This window comes from Pseudophryne corroboree, chromosome 5 (genome assembly GCF_028390025.1).
Source record: "Pseudophryne corroboree isolate aPseCor3 chromosome 5, aPseCor3.hap2, whole genome shotgun sequence".
Classification (NCBI taxonomy): domain Eukaryota; kingdom Metazoa; phylum Chordata; class Amphibia; order Anura; family Myobatrachidae; genus Pseudophryne; species Pseudophryne corroboree.
This window is the reverse complement of record NC_086448.1, coordinates 492,032,312-492,050,609: the sequence shown is the minus strand read 5'-3', so window position 1 is coordinate 492,050,609 and position 18,298 is coordinate 492,032,312. Positions and strand designations below refer to the sequence as shown.

At 44.2% G+C, this 18,298-nt stretch overlaps 1 protein-coding gene across 2 annotated transcripts in view; it reads left to right on the top strand.

Annotated features, from left to right (window-relative positions):
- The window catches only part of DROSHA (drosha ribonuclease III), a 604,359-nt gene that overhangs the window by 142,432 nt on the left and 443,629 nt on the right, over positions 1–18,298 (top strand). For both annotated transcript variants that reach the window (XM_063922973.1, XM_063922974.1), the window contains 3 exons: positions 7,041–7,121; positions 8,835–8,921; positions 10,763–10,849. In XM_063922973.1, coding sequence (XP_063779043.1) covers positions 7,041–7,121; positions 8,835–8,921; positions 10,763–10,849 — 255 coding nt within the window. The remainder of the gene's footprint in view (positions 1–7,040; positions 7,122–8,834; positions 8,922–10,762; positions 10,850–18,298) is intronic.

Below are 18,298 nucleotides of genomic sequence, written 5' to 3'. Positions count from 1 at the left end.
GTTCCCGGAGCCGCGCCGCCGTCCCCCTTACAGAGCCAGAAACAAGAAGGTGGTCCGGAAAATCGGCAGCTGAAGACTTCTGTCTTCTCCAAGGTAGCGCACAGCACTGCAGCTGTGCGCCATTGCTCCTCATGCACACCACACACTGCGGTCACTGATGGGTGCAGGGCGCTGGGGGGGGGGGCGCCCTGAGCAGCAATAATAACACCTTGGCTGGCAAAACTAACACCATATATAGCCCCAGAGGCTATATAGGTGTATATTAACCCCTGCCAGAAACGATAAAATAGCGGGAGAAAGCCCGCCGAAAAAGGGGCGGAGCCAACTCCCTCAGCACACTGGCGCCATTATTCCCTCACAGCTTCGCTGGAAGGAAGCTCCCTGGCTCTCCCCTGCAGTCCTGCACTACAGAAAGGGTAAAAAAGAGATGGGGGGGCACAATTTAGGCGCAGTATATATAATATTATAGGCAGCTATAGGGGAAAACACTCTGTATAGTGATATCCCTGTGTTATATAGCGCCCTGGTGTGTGCTGGCATACTCTCCCTCTGTCTCCCCAAAGGGCTTTGTGGGGTCCTGTCCTCTGTAAGAGCATTCCCTGTGTGTCTGCTGTGTGTCTGTACTGCTGTGTCGACATGTATGATGAGGATAATTATGTGGAGGCGGAGCAAATGCCTGTGAATGTGATGTCACCCCCTGCGGGGTCGACACCAGTGTGGATGGACTTATGGAAGGAATTACGTGACAGTGTCAGCTCCTTACATAAAAGGTTTGACGACATAGGACAGCCGGCTACTCAGCTTGTGCCTGTCCAAGCGTCTCAAATGTCATCAGGGGCTATAAAACGCCCGCTACCTCAGATGACAGATACAGATGTCGACACGGATACCGACTCCAGTGTCGACGATGATGAGACGAGAGTACCCTCCAATAGATCCACCCGTTATATGATTGAGGCTATGAAAAATGTATTACACATTTCTGATGATACCCCAGGTACCACAAAAAAGGGTATTATGTTTGGTGAGAAAAAACTACCAGTAGTTTTTCCTGCATCTGACGAATTAAATGAGGTGTGTGAGGAAGCGTGGACTTCCCCAGATAAGAAATTGATCATTTCTAAACGGTTAATGGCTGCGTACCCTTTCCCGCCAGAGGATAGGTCACGCTGGGAAACACCCCCTAGGGTAGATAAAGCACTGACACGCTTATCAAAGAAGGTGGCACTACCGTCTCCTGATACGGCCGCCCTAAAAGAACCTGCTGATAGAAAGCTGGAAAGTACCCTAAAAGCTATATACACACACACTGGCATTATATTGAGACCCGCTATTGCATCAGCTTGGATGTGCAGTGCTGCTGCTGCGTGGTCAGACTCCCTGTCGGAAAACATTGATACCATGGATAGGGACAATATTTTGCTAACGATTGACCATATAAAAGACGCGGTCTTATACATGCGTGATGCACAGAGGGATATTTGCCGGCTGGCATCAAAAATAAGCGCTATGTCCATTGCCGCCAGACGGGGGTTATGGACTAGGCAATGGTCAGGTGATGCCGACTCCAAGCGGCACATGGAAGTTTTACCTTATAAAGGGGTGGAACTTTTTGGGGAAGGTCTTTCAGACCTCGTTTCCACAGCTACTGCTGGGAAATCGACTTTTTTTGCCACAGGCTACCCCACAGCTAAAGAAAGCACCGTATTATCAGGTACAGTCCTTTCGGCCCCAGAAAAATAAGCGGGCTAGAGGCTCATCCTTCTGCCGAGGGGCAGAGGAAGGGGGAAAAAGCTGCAGCAGACAGCTAGTTCCCAGGAGCAGAAGTCCTCCCCTGCGTCCGGTAAGTCCACAGCATGACGCTGGGGCTGCTCAGGCGGAATCGGGAACGGTTGGGGCACGTCTCAGGTTTTTTAGCACACAGTGGGCTCTCTCACAAGTGGATCCCTGAGTCCTTCAAGTAGTATCTCAGGGGGTACAGGCTGGAATTCGAGACGTCTCCCCCCCGCCGTTTCCTAAAATCTGCCTTGCCGGCAACTCCCTCTGCCAGGGAGGCAGTGTTGGTGGCTATTCAAAAACTGTATTCACAGAAAGTGATCGTCAAGGTACCCCTCCTTCAGCAAGGAAAGGGTTACTACTCCACAATGTTTGTGGTACCGAAACCGGACGGTTCGGTGAGACCCATCTTAAATTTAAAAGCCTTGAACACTTATATCAAAAGGTTCAAGTTCAAGATGGAATCGCTCAGGGCGGTTATTGCGAGCCTGGAGGAGGGGGATTACATGGTATCCCTGGACATCAAGGATGCGTACCTGCATGTCCCCATTTACCCTCCGCACCAGGAGTACCTCAGATTTGTGGTACAGGACTGTCACTATCAGTTCCAGACGCTGCCGTTTGGATTATCCACGGCACCGAGGGTCTTTACCAAGGTAATGGCCGAAATGATGATACTCCTTCGCAAGAAGGGAGTTTTAATTATCCCGTACTTGGACGATCTCCTGGTAAAGGCGAGGTCCAAAGAACAGTTGATAGTGGGGGTGGCACTTTCTCAGGAAGTGCTACAACAGCACGGCTGGATTCTAAACATTCCAAAGTCACAGCTGGTCCCGACGACACGTCTTCTGTTCCTGGGAATGATTCTGGACACAGACCAGAAAAGAGTGTTTCTTCCACTGGAAAAAGCCGAGGAATTGTCATCTCTGGTCAGAGACATCCTAAAACCAGGAAAAGTGTCGGTACATCAATGCACACGAGTCCTGGGAAAAATGGTAGCTTCGTACGAAGCAATTCCATTCGGAAGGTTCCACGCAAGGACGTTCCAGTGGGACCTGTTGGACAAATGGTCCGGGTCCCATCTCCAGATGCAACAGCGGATAACCCTATCGGCCAGAACCAGGGTGTCGCTGCTGTGGTGGCTGCAGAGGGCTCATCTACTAGAGGGCAGCAGATTCGGAATATAGGACTGGGTCCTGGTGACCACGGATGCCAGCCTTCGGGGCTGGGGGGCTGTCACAAAGGGAAGAAATTTCCAGGGACTGTGGTCAAATCAGGAGATTTCTCTTCACATAAATATCCTGGAGCTAAGGGCCATTTACAATGCCCTAAGCCAGGCAAGACCCCTGCTTCAAAACCAGCCGGTACTGATCCAGTCAGACAACATCACGGCGGTCGCCCATGTAAACAGACAGGGCGGCACGAGAAGCAGGATGGCGATGGCAGAAGCCACAAGGATTCTCAGATGGGCAGAGAATCATGTGTTAGCACTGACGGCAGTGTTCATTCCGGGAGTGGACAACTGGGAAGCAGACTTCCTCAGCAGGCACGACCTCCACCCGGGAGAATGGGGACTTCATCCAGAAGTCTTCCAAATGCTGGTCAACCGGTGGGAAAAACCACAGGTAGACATGATGGCGTCCCGCCTCAACAAGAAGTTGAAAAGATATTGCGCCCGGTCAAGAGATCCTCAGGCGATAGCGGTGGACGCTCTGGTGACACCATGGGTGTACCAGTCGGTTTATGTGTTTCCTCCTCTACCTCTCATACCCAAGGTACTGAGAATAATAAGAAGGCGAGGAGTGAAAACCATACTCGTGGTTCCGGATTGGCCAAGAAGAGCTTGGTACCCGGAACTTCAAGAGATGCTTACAGAGGACCCTTGGCCTCTGCCGCTCAGACAAGACCTGCTGCAGCAGGGACCCTGTCTGTTCCAAGACTTACCGCGGCTGCGTTTGACGGCATGGCGGTTGAACACCGGATCCTGAAGGAAAAGGGTATTCCGGAGGAAGTCATCCCTACCCTGATCAAAGCCAGGAAGGATGTCACCGCAAGACATTATCACCGCATTTGGCGAAAATATGTTGCTTGGTGTGAGGCCATGAAGGCCCCGACGGAGGAATTTCAACTGGGTCGATTCCTGCACTTCCTGCAAGCAGGGGTGACGTTGGGCCTCAAATTGGGGTCCATAAAGGTCCAGATTTCGGCTCTGTCGATTTTCTTCCAAAAAGAACTGGCTTCACTGCCCGAAGTTCAGACTTTTGTCAAAGGAGTTCTGCATATTCAGCCTCCTTTTGTGCCCCCAGTGGCACCTTGGGATCTCAATGTGGTTTTGGCATCCCTGAAAGCACATTGGTTCGAACCACTTAAGACTGTGGATTTAAAATATCTCACGTGGAAAGTGGTCATGCTGTTGGCCTTGGCGTAGGCCAGGCGGGTTTCAGAATTGGCGGCTTTGTCTTGTAAAAGCCCTTATCTGATTTTCCATATGGATAGGGCAGAATTGAGGACTCGTCCTCAGTTTCTCCCAAAGGTGGTCTCAGCTTTTCACTTGAACCAACCTATTGTGGTGCCTGCGGCTACTAGGGACTTGGAGGATTCCAAGTTGCTGGAAGTAGTCAGGGCCCTAAAAATTTATATTTCCAGGACGGCTGGAGTCAGAAAGACTGACTCGCTGTTTATCCTGTATGCACCCACCAAGCTGGGTGCTCCTGCTTCTAAGCAGTCTATTGCGCGCTGTATTTGTAGCACTATTCAGCTGGCGCATTCTGCGGTAAGCTTACCGCAGCCTAAATCTGTAAAAGCCCATTCCACACGGAAGGTGGGTTCATCTTGGGCGGCTGCCCGAGGGGTCTCGGCTTTACAACTTTGCCGAGCAGCTACTTGTTCGGGGGGCAAACACGTTTGCAAAATTCTACAAATTTGATACCCTGGCTGAGGAGGACCTGGAATTCTCTCATTCGGTGCTGCAGAGTCATCCGCACTCTCCCGCCCGTTTAGGAGCTTTGGTATAATCCCCATGGTCCTTACGGAGTCCCCAGCATCCACTAGGACGTCAGAGAAAATAAGAATTTACTCACCGGTAATTCTATTTCTCGTAGTCCGTAGTGGATGCTGGGCGCCCATCCCAAGTGCGGATTGTCTGCAATACCTGTACATAGTTATTGTTACAAAAATCGGGTTTTGTTGTGAGCCATCTCTTCAGAGGCTCCAGTTGTTATCATACTGTTAACCGGGGTTCCTATCACGTGTTATATGGTGTGATTGGTGTGGCTGGTATGAGTCTTACCCGGGATTCAAAAATCCTTCCGTATTGTGTCAGCTCTTCCGGGCACAGTTCCTAACTGAGGCTTGGAGGAGGGTCATAGGGGGAGGCAGTGCACACCAGATAGTCCTAAATCTTTCTTTAGATGTGCCCAGTCTCCTGCGGAGCCGTCTATTCCCCATGGTCCTTACGGAGTACCCAGCATCCACTACGGACTACGAGAAATAGAATTACCGGTGAGTAAATTCTTATTTTTTTATAAAACTGAAGTTAGTAAAACATCGCCTATAGCAAATCCTAACTCCACAGTCTATTGATCCCATTTAAGACGGTATCCATGCCTCTTAGTAATTTTAAAATACATTTGTTATTTCTTCCTTTCTTTTTAATACACATAATTATGTGTTTCCTTCACTTTACTTTGCACTCTTTGGGGGTCATTCCGAGTTGTTCGTAGGAGTTAGCACAGCTCCGATCATTCACACTGACATGCGGGGGGACGCCCAGCACAGGGTTAGTCCACCCCGCATGTCAGTGCCGGCCCTGCCCGCAGAAGTGCAAAGGCATCGCACAGCGGCGATTCCTTTGCACTTCAAGAGTAGCTCCTGACCAGCGCAGCTTTAGCGTGCTGGCCGGGAGCTACTCGTCGATCCCCGGCCCGCAGCTGATGCGTGCGACGTCACACAGTCGCCACACCCCCCCCCCCCCTCAACGGTCCGGCCACGCCTGCGTTGGCCGGACCGTGCCCCCTAAACGGTGGCTTAACGCCGCCGTCCAGCCCCCTCCCGCCCAGTGACCGCCTCTGCCTCAGAGGCAATCGCTAGGCAATGACGGCTGGCATGTGCGGCGCACTGCGGCCCTGGCGCATGCACAGTTCCAACCCGATCGCTGCGCTGCGAGAAACTGCAGCAAGCGATCGGGTCGGAATGACCCCCTTTGTCTGTAAGCGTTAGTGGTATGGTAATTGATTTGCCATAATGAATATAGGTGGTCATTCCGAGTTGATCGCAGCCAGCAACTTTTTGCTGCTGCTGCGATCAACTAGCCCACGCCTATGGGGGAGTGTATTTTAGCTTAGCAGGGCTGCGATCGCTTGTGCAGCCCTGCTAAGCTAAAAAAAATTCACACAAAACAAGACCAGACCTATACCTACTTACCCTGTGCGATGGATCCAGCGATGATGGGATCGGCTTTGACGTCACTCCTCCAGCCTCCGTTCTGCTGGACATGCCTGCGTTTTACTCACCACTCCCCGAAAACTGCTCCAAACGGTCTGGATCCGCCCTGCACCGCCCTCTTCCTGTCAATCTTCTTTGCGGCCCGTCCTGTGACCGCTTTCTTCATAAGCCGCGACGTAACCCGGCAACTCCTGTCGCCGGGTAACGTTGTGCACGCGCACTGCGGCCGCCGCGCATGCGCATTTCGCACCGCAGCGATAAACCGTTGCATGCGAACGAGTCGGAATGACCCCCATAGTTATAATGACTGATGTTGTGGCAAGATCAGGGTACGGGTGCCATCTCCTGGGGTAGATGGGTGAACTTTCATACAGCAGCCACTTAGTAGCACACCAGTCCAAGGCCTTGGCACAGCCAAAGCTGGTTTTACTTGCAGCACACAGATAAAACCTAGCCAGTCTTACTATGATTCGTCTTGTAAGATTGGGAAAAATATTGTGATATTGTGAAATCAAAGGAAGAAACAGTGTCTCACTTTCTTTAAAGCAGTAATTCAAATCTTGGCAATGGACTGAAGTTACTGGCGTTCAGACACATTCAGATACATTTGCGCACATCAGCGATAATTAAATCTCCTTTTAAAAATTAAACCAAATTTGAAAATCATTTGGTGTACAGGTTATTGTCAGTATTCTTTTTTCTGGATTTTGTTGTGCAGCCCTGGAGGCAGTAAGTCAGTGAAAAGCATAGTGGTCGTCTTTGCTATACATGAATAATGAGAGAGTATCTGTATACTAACGGTAATGATTTTTAATTATTAGATGAATGATGGCCCCCTCTGTAAGTGCAGTATTAAAGCGAAACGGACTGGCATTCGACACAGCATTTATCCTGGAGAGGAGGTAAAGATTTTCCAGCTCATGCGACCAAACGTCTTCATCTCCATCATTCTTTTGTAGTGTTCCAGTCTGACTGCCACAGAGTGTGACCAGTATGTGTTCAGTTTATCATGTCATGACCCAGTCAGTAAGACCCTTTGCAGAGGTTATTTTGTCCTTTTGAGTATTTTTGTGACAGCACTGCAATGTTATTTAAAGAAACTAATACATTGATTGCACTTTAAATTGTACTGGAGATGTTTTAAAACCTAATGGGATCTTGTACATTTTACCTAAACTCCTTGACCCATCCCAGTATTTGCCATTTTCACTTAGCAAGCCACTACAGCTTTGTCTCTTAAGACTACAGAAATGGATGCGAGTTCTTTACTCAGTAGATACAGGAATATTGCAACATTTTTGTAGCTAAGTTACTAATACATACAGGTATTTATATATATATATATATATATATATATATATATATATATATATATATATATATATATATATATATATATATATATATATATATATATATATATATACCGAGTGTATTTCCAGACCACAGATCCAGAATAGAGGGCACTCACCAGTCCAACTTCAGTTAAAAGGATTTATTGGTACATCAGAGTCAATTCATAAATGTCGACGTTTCGGCTTAAGCAAGCCTTTTTCAAGACAACCAAGGAGACATCTGCTCAGCATACCAAGAATAAGCATTATTGCTTATTCTTGGTATGCTGAGCAGATGTCTCCTTGGTTGTCTTGAAAAAGGCTTGCTTAAGCCGAAACGTCGACATTTATGAATTGACTCTGATGTACCAATAAATCCTTTTAACTGAAGTTGGACTGGTGAGTGCCCTCTATTCTGGATCTGTGGTCTGGAAATACACTCGGTATATGTGGATGTCCCTATCTGGGCTTTCTTGAGGAGCACCCCTATGGTGACTATTGACTGCTGTGAGTGCGGACATTACAAATTGATATATATATATATATATATATGTGTGTGTGTATATGTATATATATATATATATATATATATATATATATATTTATTTATTAAGACTTTTTAAGTTTTATGTATTTTTTTTAAGTTTTAGTAATTCACTGTTAGAAATGCAGCTTTCAAATATGTTAATACTGAAAGCTAATGTAAATAAAATGTGAATAAGTAATATGGAATAAACAGGACTGAAAGTTTTGTTTTATTTAGCTATTATATCTTATACACTTTTATAAATGTGGTTATACTGGTCTCTACAGTGTCACAATTAATTAGGAATTTGCTATGCCCACGAGCTGCAGTAAATATTCTGTTTCCAGTTAACACTTCTAATATGGACGAGATTGTCCATATTTGCATGTATGTATAAGCGACCCGGCACCAACGATGAACGAGCGTGGGGCCGTGCATCGTACATCGTTGGTGCCTACACACTGAACGATCTGAACAAGAACGTTCATATCGTTCAGTGAAATCGCCTAATGCGTAGGACCTATTAGAGGGGAACTAACAATATATGTATGTACCTGATTAACATACAGTATTTATGCTATCCAAATAAAAGACTGTACAGCAGCAGTGTTCAACTAAACTCCCAATACATAAAAGGCCTTTATTTATTTATTTATTTATTTATTTGATATTTAGAAAACATGAGAAAAGTTGTGTTTGTTTCTGGTAGCTTAAAGTCAGTGCAATATAATGTCTTGTTTATTTATCTCTGTCAGTCGATTAAAGCCTGCCGTCCAATGACAAACAATGCAGGCCGACTTTTCCACTACAGGATCACAGTGTCTCCACCAACCAATTTCTTAGTAAGTACCAAGTTGTCTTCGGTATAATTGGTAATGCGCAATTGAAGCCATTATGTGTAAACATTTGTGGGAGATTGTTAATTGGTCGGCATTCAGAATGCTGACAAACACTTTGCCTATAGCAGTTTGTCATACATAGTATGCCGACATGATAGTAATGTTATTGCAATTGTGTCAGCATTAGAGTTTTAAACGTGTTTAAAGTTATAATGCTGAAGCTGTGATAATGCTTGGAATAACATTACCTGGTTGGCCTCTCTACTCAATATTACGCTGTCGGCAATGCAAGTGTCAACATTCTGAATTACCAACAAATCTCACTGAACCCACATTTGTATATTATCTCTATGTAACAGTGAGCTCTGATGTCATCAGTGTTTGCTATACAGAGACTTTGAACCTCCTTAGGATCTGAGATTATAAAGATAAAATAAATGAATGTTTCCTTTTCAGTTTGGTTAATTTTTTTGGCTGCTAAGAAGCTGATGAGTTTATATAAAGGTTTTCCACCAGAACATGCAAAATACAATTCTAGGGTCTATTCAATTAGTGTCGGAATTTCCGACAAGTCGGAAAAACGTCACTTTTCAAATTTTTTTAGGTCGAATTTGGATTCGACCTATTCAATTCCAGTGCTGTTTTTCCGACTTGTCGAAAAATCCGACGTGTCGGAAGACAGGTGGATCGGCGAATTGGGCATGAATCCACATGTTTTGTCGAATTTGCGGGCGGTTTTTTGGCCTATTTTGGACAATGCCAATTCGAAAACGATAATCAGCATTGTCGAAAACGGACCAAACACTTGTTGGAAATGCCCGCAACTGAATAGGGAGTGTGGAATTAAAGCTGTATTTCCAAATTGTCATATAATGGGAGAGAGAGAGAGAGAGAGAGAAATTAATTTTCCTTTAATCCAAATTCAGTAAAAATGCTATTAATATATGATTCTTTGATAGAAATCTGAGTGATATTAATGTGTATCAGAACATTTTGTTTTTGTTGATTTATATTTTTACAGCAAAATTTAGGTTTTTACCTCCTATTCCTCAGTTTAAGTTTAATCAAGCACCAAGAGATACATTTTCGCCCCTAGATAGAGGCAACATATTCAGGTGGCTGCAGGGTTTTTGTTTTACTTGCTGATGCTGTATAAAATGCATTTCCTCCTGGCTTCAGCTTGTGATGTACAAACCCATTGTGAATTATGAGCCACACGGAGTATTTTTGCATACATCAATGGAGGTAAATTCTCTACGTTCAGTTCAGGATTTAACAGGTTTCTTGAGTGAGCATAAAAAAGATTGATGAATTCCTCCCTGGATTCTTGCTTATTTTTTGTGTTGATTTGTGTAGTGTCTGCAAATTGGCTACTGAAATGAACTTTCCCAATTATCTCTGGTTTTGTTTGAACACTAATTCATTTGTCTATCCCTACTAATGGTTTGCTGATATATAGAGTGCAGGATAAAGCAAAATTAGAATTTGTAGACAACATTTTAGTTTGCTTCTGCTGCTCCTTAATTAACCTTTCTGCTGCCCTGAGGCAGATGTTGGCAGCGGGCAGACTTTGCATTAGAGTGCTGGTCACTTATTTCATTCTCTTGATCCTTGGCTCTGTGTCTGGGCATCCAGATCACCTGGAAATAAGCCTGCTACTTTTATGGATGCATTAAGAATAAATAGTGAGAGGTACGAACAACTGATTAGCAAAGTTTACAACACCTTGCTTGTTTACTGATTTTCAGGCCAAAAATGTAATGTTCTAGACACTCTTAGTAATGAGCACTAAATAACACTTGAACAGCTTAATCATAATCTACCGTGTTCTACTTTTGTTTTAGACCGACCGGCCGACTGTTGTGGAGTATGATGATCATGAATATATTTTTGAAGGCTTTTCTATGTTCTCTCATTCTCCGCTCACAAGTGTAAGTGTATTTGCCTATTCTTAAATAACACAGAAAACCTACAGTATGGGTCTTCAACCTGCGGCCCTCCAGCTGCTGTGAAACTACACATGCTATATGTGAGGCAAGGCATCTGTGCTTCACCCAGTGGTCACAGCCTGTAGGGAGTGTACGGAACTAAGGTGGTCATTCCGAGTTGATCGCTCGCTAGCAGTTTTTAGCAGCCGTGCAAACGCTATGCCGCCGCCCATTGGGAGTGTATTTTAGCTTAGCAGAAGTGCTAACGTTTTCATTGCAGAGCGCCTGCAAAAAATTTTGTGTAGTTTCAGAGTAGCTCAAAATCTACTCAACGCTTGCGACCACTTCAGACTATTCAGTTCCGGATTTGACGTCTCAAACCCACCCAGCGTTCGCCCAGCTACGCCTGTATTTTCCCTGACACGCCTGCGTTTTTCCGAACACTCCCTGAAAACTGTCAGTTGCCACCCAGAAACACCCACTTCATGTCAATCACTCTGCGGCAACCAGTGCGACTGAAATGCATCACTAGACCCTGTGCAAAACTGCATCGTTCGTTGTACCCGTACATCGTGCATGCGCATTGCGCCACACTGCCGTTTTTTAGCCTGATCGCTGCGCTGCGAACAAATGCAGCTAGTGATCAAGTCGGAATGACCACCTAAATGCGGGTATTTGGCCATTTACAGAGTTGTAAGAATCTTTCCTGCTAAAACTCGCTGCTGGTATTCTAGCAGGCGGGATGCTGCTGTCTGGATACTGACAGCCGCCATCCCATCCGCCGGTATTATATACCGGATCCCCTGCTATACCCACTCTATACATTTGCTTATCGCTGTCATTGATACACAAAACAGTGTATATACAACTACACACCGCCCACATTTCTGACTACATGACCTGACATGCCCTCAGTATACTTGGCTTCCGTACAAGCGCTTTGTTGCCAAACATATGGTGATCAGTATATAGCACTAGGTGATTACGTTTACCTACATACAGCCCATTAGCTAATTAGTATTAATATACGGTAGCTTGCCATCATTTGCTGCATAGTGAAAGGTGACATACTTTACCATTGAGGCTGATGGAGGTATCCTACAGTAATTATGGCAGCAGTAGTAACAAAAAAAAATATAAGCTGTTATAGAGTTTGGTGCAGATATTAATCCACAAACAATCGTCATGCTTAACCTCCTTATATTTAAGTGTAAATATAAATGTGAATTAAACTAGATGTTAAAATAATCCATTAACATACTAAAAATTCTTTATTTGATCTGTTTATTTCTTTTTTTTCTGTGTCCTTACAATTTTTAATTTTATGTTTTTGTGCAGTATAATCCATTACTAAATTTGTTATATTGTTATTTTGTCATAACATTTTATTTTTCTTTACAAAGTGTCTTTTATTATTATGGTTACTACTCCTTGTTGTTTTAAGGCTTTTTTTTCTCTCTCGCTTGCTTATAAACTGTTCAGTAATGTACGTATAATATAATGCAATCCACGTTTTTTTTCTTCAGCTCTTTATATTTTTGCTAAAGACTGTTATTGTGGATTACATACTAAACTCCTGTGGAAGAAGGTTTGCATTGCATACATTACAGCGTATACTGAATTAGTTGGCAGAGATAAGTCAATTGAAGCTTAATGATGAACTCCATGGGCCAAATGTAATAGAGTGAGAGTTTCAAAAAGTGAGAGATTTGGTAAGGTTTTGCAATTTTATTTCAAGTGTCAATCATTTACACTGCAAAACCAGGTTGATCTTGCTGTGTAAATGATTGCCACTTTAAAAAATACTGCAAAACCTTACCAAATCTCTCATTTTTATTAAACTCTCACTCTATTACATTTGGCCCCATATCTTAGCAAGATATTGACTTGTATTTCATAGGCTATGAACAGAACATGTGGTATGACAGCAGTGATCTGGATACCCCTTCTAAGAGACACCTTTTTAAAGGTTATGCAATATCAATGAAATTGGTAAATCCAATTAGTAAACAAACTTGCTTTTATGCTGGTGTAAAGTAATTTATTGTGTGTGTGTGTGTATGTATATATATATATATATATATATATACTCCTCTTTACAGCCCGGCACTCTCTCTCCTCCTGGGAATTTGCTCCGGTGCCCTCCTCATGGAGTGCTTCTCCAAGTATATGTACAGAAAGGAGGCGGCACTCAGAGTCTTCAGTATCAAGTGAAAAACCGACCCGTGTTTGTTTCAACGTTTCGAGGGACGGACCCCCGTCTTCAGGAAACACAAAACAAGTGTAATGTACAATGCCAACTTAAATAACTCACCCCATCCGTGAAACGCCAGCCTCCGGTGCGAAGGCGCCGCCCGCGGCTCCGGGTCCCGAACTTCCGGTCACGTGACTCCCCTGTTTGCGGAAGCTGCGTCACCACGTAGCCAGACGGCGTCCTGCAGCGGCTGTTGGCATGGAAACATGTCAATGAAAACAATACAGTGAAAATTCCCAACACCATTTCGTGCAGCCCAATCTCACATGAGGGCTGAAAAAACATAATCATATACATATGCAAACTGTCAGTTATATACCAAGTGTAATAAATAGTGCCCATATTAGACACACTGGTTGTAAATAATCCAGTGTGAAGCGTGATGAGAATAAAATGTAATAAAATAGATTAAAATAGATTCTGTATCAACTTCTGGGTCCTGCAAATCGCTACTAACAATATATCTGTAACATTGAGCTTTTTGTATTGAGCTTAACGTATTGAGCTTTTTGTACGGTTATTAGAATTTACGTTAACCAAGAATTACTTTCTATTCAACGGGCGGTTTTTTCAGCAAACCGCAGGATGCGCGATGGGGTCGGCCGTGGCTCCATCCCTGGCTAATGCATATATGTGGGAGGTGGAGAGACAACTGTTCTTCACGGACAGATCCATCTCCACACATATAATATTGTATTACAGATACATTGATGATTTACTGCTGTTTTGGGATGGGGATCCGGAAGCCCTGAGATGCCTGGTAGACATACAAAATGCCTCAGACAGTCCAGTCAAGCTTACACTGGTCATGGATGCACAGCAAATTTGTTTTTTGGATGTGCAAATCATGATTAAACAAGGCAAGATTCAGACATCGATTTATACTAAACCCACAGACCGCAACACTCTGTTGCGGTTTGATAGCTTTCATCCCCCAGCCACAGTCAGAGGTTTGCCTTTCTCCCAGTTCCTCAGGGTCCACAGGATCACCAGTGAACCCGAGGAGCTGGAAGTACAACTCAACATCATGACTGAAAAGTTTTTACAAAGAGGATACCCCCTGAAACTGTTACAGATAGCAAAAAAGAAAGCAACTGCCAAAAACAGATTGGAGTTACTCCGTGGCCAACCAGCTAAATCTGCGGATAATAGGGTTCCGTGGATAAATGAATTTAATACAGCTAGTCGGAGAACAGGAAAACAAATGAAACAGCTGTGGCCAATGGTAGCATCGGACCCCAGTTTACCTGCTTTACAACACAAAACAATTATGCCATGCTACACTCGCAGCGCAAATCTAAAAGATCTCCTGGTGAAAAGTGACATCACAGGGTTTACCAATACAGCGGCCGCTACAAATTTTTTGAGTCGTAAGCCAGGCTGCTATAAGTGCTTGGGATGTACGACCTGCAGCTATATGCTGACAGGGAATTATATTTCACATCCCCACACGGGTAAAAAGATCCCAATTAAAAGGCCACTGACTTGCAGCTCCAATTTTGTCATTTACGTTCTCACCTGCCCATGTAGTACTTACTACGTGGGAAAAACACAGTGCCAATTTAAGGAACGAATGGCCCAGCATAGATCGGCCATCCGGGCAGCACTGCAATCAGGAGCAAGTGAGCAGCCAGTGGCACGTCACTTTGCCCAAGCCCAACACTCATTAGCTTCACTGCGATACAAGATAGTAGACCAAGTCCCAGCATCCCTGCGGGGAGGAAACAGGGCAAAAAAACTGCTACAGCTTGAATCGCGGTGGATCTACAAGTTAGATACCATTACCCCAAGAGGTTTGAATGATGGCCTAGGGCTGAGCTGTTTTCTTTAAGGATAATAGATCAGCAGCATATATAACATGCATTGACCAGTGGGCTGCTGAGCTTGATAATGATCTGGGTGATCTGATCGGTGACACACTAGGAAAGAGGGTGGTCTGGCGCTAGAACATTGCATGCTATGAGTGGTGAAATATGTTTACACAATAATGTTACAGATATATTGTTAGTAGCGATTTGCAGGACCCAGAAGTTGATACAGAATCTATTTTAATCTATTTTATTACATTTTATTCTCATCACGCTTCACACTGGATTATTTACAACCAGTGTGTCTAATATGGGCACTATTTATTACACTTGGTATATAACTGACAGTTTGCATATGTATATGATTATGTTTTTTCAGCCCTCATGTGAGATTGGGCTGCACGAAATGGTGTTGGGAATTTTCACTGTATTGTTTTCATTGACATGTTTCCATGCCAACAGCCGCTGCAGGACGCCGTCTGGCTACGTGGTGACGCAGCTTCCGCAAACAGGGGAGTCACGTGACCGGAAGTTCGGGACCCGGAGCCGCGGGCGGCGCCTTCGCACCGGAGGCTGGCGTTTCACGGATGGGGTGAGTTATTTAAGTTGGCATTGTACATTACACTTGTTTTGTGTTTCCTGAAGACGGGGGTCCGTCCCCCGAAACGTTGAAACAAACACGGGTCGGTTTTTCACTTGATACTGAAGACTCTGAGTGCCGCCTCCTTTCTGTACATATATATATATATATATATATATATATATATATAAAATCTCACAGCAGTTTATTCAATTTGTGTAAATTTTGGCATACGTGGGGAAGAAAAAAAAAACAACGTTGGTCACAACCTCTTAGCAGTATACGAGTTGCCAAGCTTTTGTACACTTCACCAACCCAACACACCCCACGGTAATACCGGACCATTGATGGTGAAGGGAACGCAGGCCTGCAATTTGCATCTCCACTCCCACTGCACATATCAGTCTAAATGATTGTATAGATTCACATGCACTATATCTGTAGACAATATGCAATGGATGCGTTCTCGCAGATATATCGCATGCGATGTATCACAGGGAAGTTTGACTGGCATTCTCAGGACACTCCCAGCCCACGTAGCCCTCTATTCAGCGCATCAGATATATCTCATGGTACAGTTGTATGCCGTACGATATATTGCATGCGATGTACAGTGGCTTCATCAATCGCATGCGATATACCTTAAGCAAGAATAGCACAAAAGTGCAAAATCGTATGGAATCACTCCCGTGAAGGTCCCGGGGGAGTTCAAGGGAAATTATAACCGACTTCAGCCTTAGACATATCATTGTAGTGTATGGGGCCCTTTAAACTGCTCATGTGAATACCCCATGTCTGTGTACACAAAGGGTCTGATGCAGGTTTGGGTATACATTTTTCCTCCCATATACAGAGCTTAAAGAGAAGTTTTAATCCGTAACAGTAGCATATGTTTCTTGTATGTGCAAGGAACCCATCACAGGCTTATGTCGCACTTGTACCAATGTTGGGAACCAGTTCTTTTTAGTGCAACAAATGCAAATTTTTGGAGACAGAGAAACAACTCTGTCTCACGTACTCGCCTAAAATATTGTGCTAAAACATATTTACAAAATCATAATCTATGCCCAAGCGATGATGAGTGCACAGTGGAGTACTTGCAAACAGCAAGTCACAAGAGGTTTGCTTGTGCTTGCTACCCTCGTCGTCAACAACATCATCTGCTGTTTGATTCTGCCCCTGACCACGTGTAAAAAAAAAAACCCTATCTATTTCCTACATGTACAGTATATACATCTTTTTTTCTTCAGTATGTGCTCACAATTGCATAACCACTCCTCTTCCATGCTTGTCTTAGAATACCCTGTTCCATTTTGTCCCCACCCATCGTGCTACAGTCATCAGTGGCAGAATCACTAGTAGTGGCAGAGTACTCACACTGCAGGAGTCCCAGGATGCACCCATAAAGGCATATTCAAATTGCGAGCGACATATTTTTCACGGAGCTGTGAGGTTTTTCCTGTTCAAGGAAATGAATGCAGTTTATTCTAGCAGCTTTAGAGCAGGTCATTTTTTTTCTAAAATTATTATTTAAAAGAAAAGCTACTTGGACCTTCTTCAGAACCCCTTGGACACCCCCCTCCCCCATATAATTATTAGGCAATTGTAAGATGGGTCCAGCATGTCTGCAGGCGGTGGTTAGGAGAATTAATTTTTTTTCTTCCTCTGCGGATTTTGGCTGCTGCAGAATGTGCAGTCAAACCTTTTACAATTGAATACAGCATGTATTAGGAACATGCGTACTCACAATAATTTAAAATTACTCACATTACCTGCGTTAATTTTTGTGGCCAATTGAGTATACTCCATAGTGATCAGTTAAATTTATTAAGTGTGCCTACTTCCTGTTGAAGAAACTGAACTGGAACGAGTCGCGTTCTGAAAATGTACCACAACACAGAAGTTGGACCATAAGTGTACTGTACTGAACGATAATGGTTCACAGCCTGAAATCATCAGAGAAACCATCCTGATCAAACCTGTCCGATTCAGTCAACTTCAGGCGGCCAAAGGAACTTTTTTTCATAAATCTTTCATGTCAGTTGTATATTTACAGCTTAAAACCACTGGTGCAGACAGATGGGTGTGGTATGATCTGTCAACAGTAATATTGCAACACGTGCATGCCAGTATGGCCATAATGTCGAAGTTAACATCAATGATTGTCTTGTAGACAGCGATGAATGTTGACATATTAAAATGTTGACCTATTGCCCCTGGAGGCCGAGCGGTGACTTACCAGCTGCAGCGGCTCCAGCAGCATCTTTCAGATCCAGGAGACCATCTGATTGTCACTTCCTGTTCTGTTCTCCAATCCTACGGGGTTCTGGAATTTATGCCCTATCCCTAATCCTTACCCATAACACTCCCTCTAGTGCAGAGGTTCTCGGACACAGTCCTCAAGGCATCCCAACGGTCCAGGTTTTAAGTATGTCCATGCTTGGACACAGGTGATATAATTAGTACCTCATTCAATTTGATTTAACCATCTGTGCTGAGCCATGTTTATACTTAAAACCTGGAGCGTTAGGGTGCCTTGAGGACGGTGTTTGGGAACCTCTGCTCTAGTAACTTACCCTAATCCTCCCGTCCACAGCCTTAATGTCGACATTCTGATAATGTTGACATTTCACCTGTCTGCATACTGAGCATGTCCTCATGTTACCTGTTGGTATTCTCTACATTGTGTTGTCAACGTTTTGACTACATCCCAAGACAGACAGTGTTACATCTCACCATATATATCTATATGTACATAGAGTATGCTGTTCATTTAAGACAGGGCTGGCCAAACCGGTCCTCAAGATCTA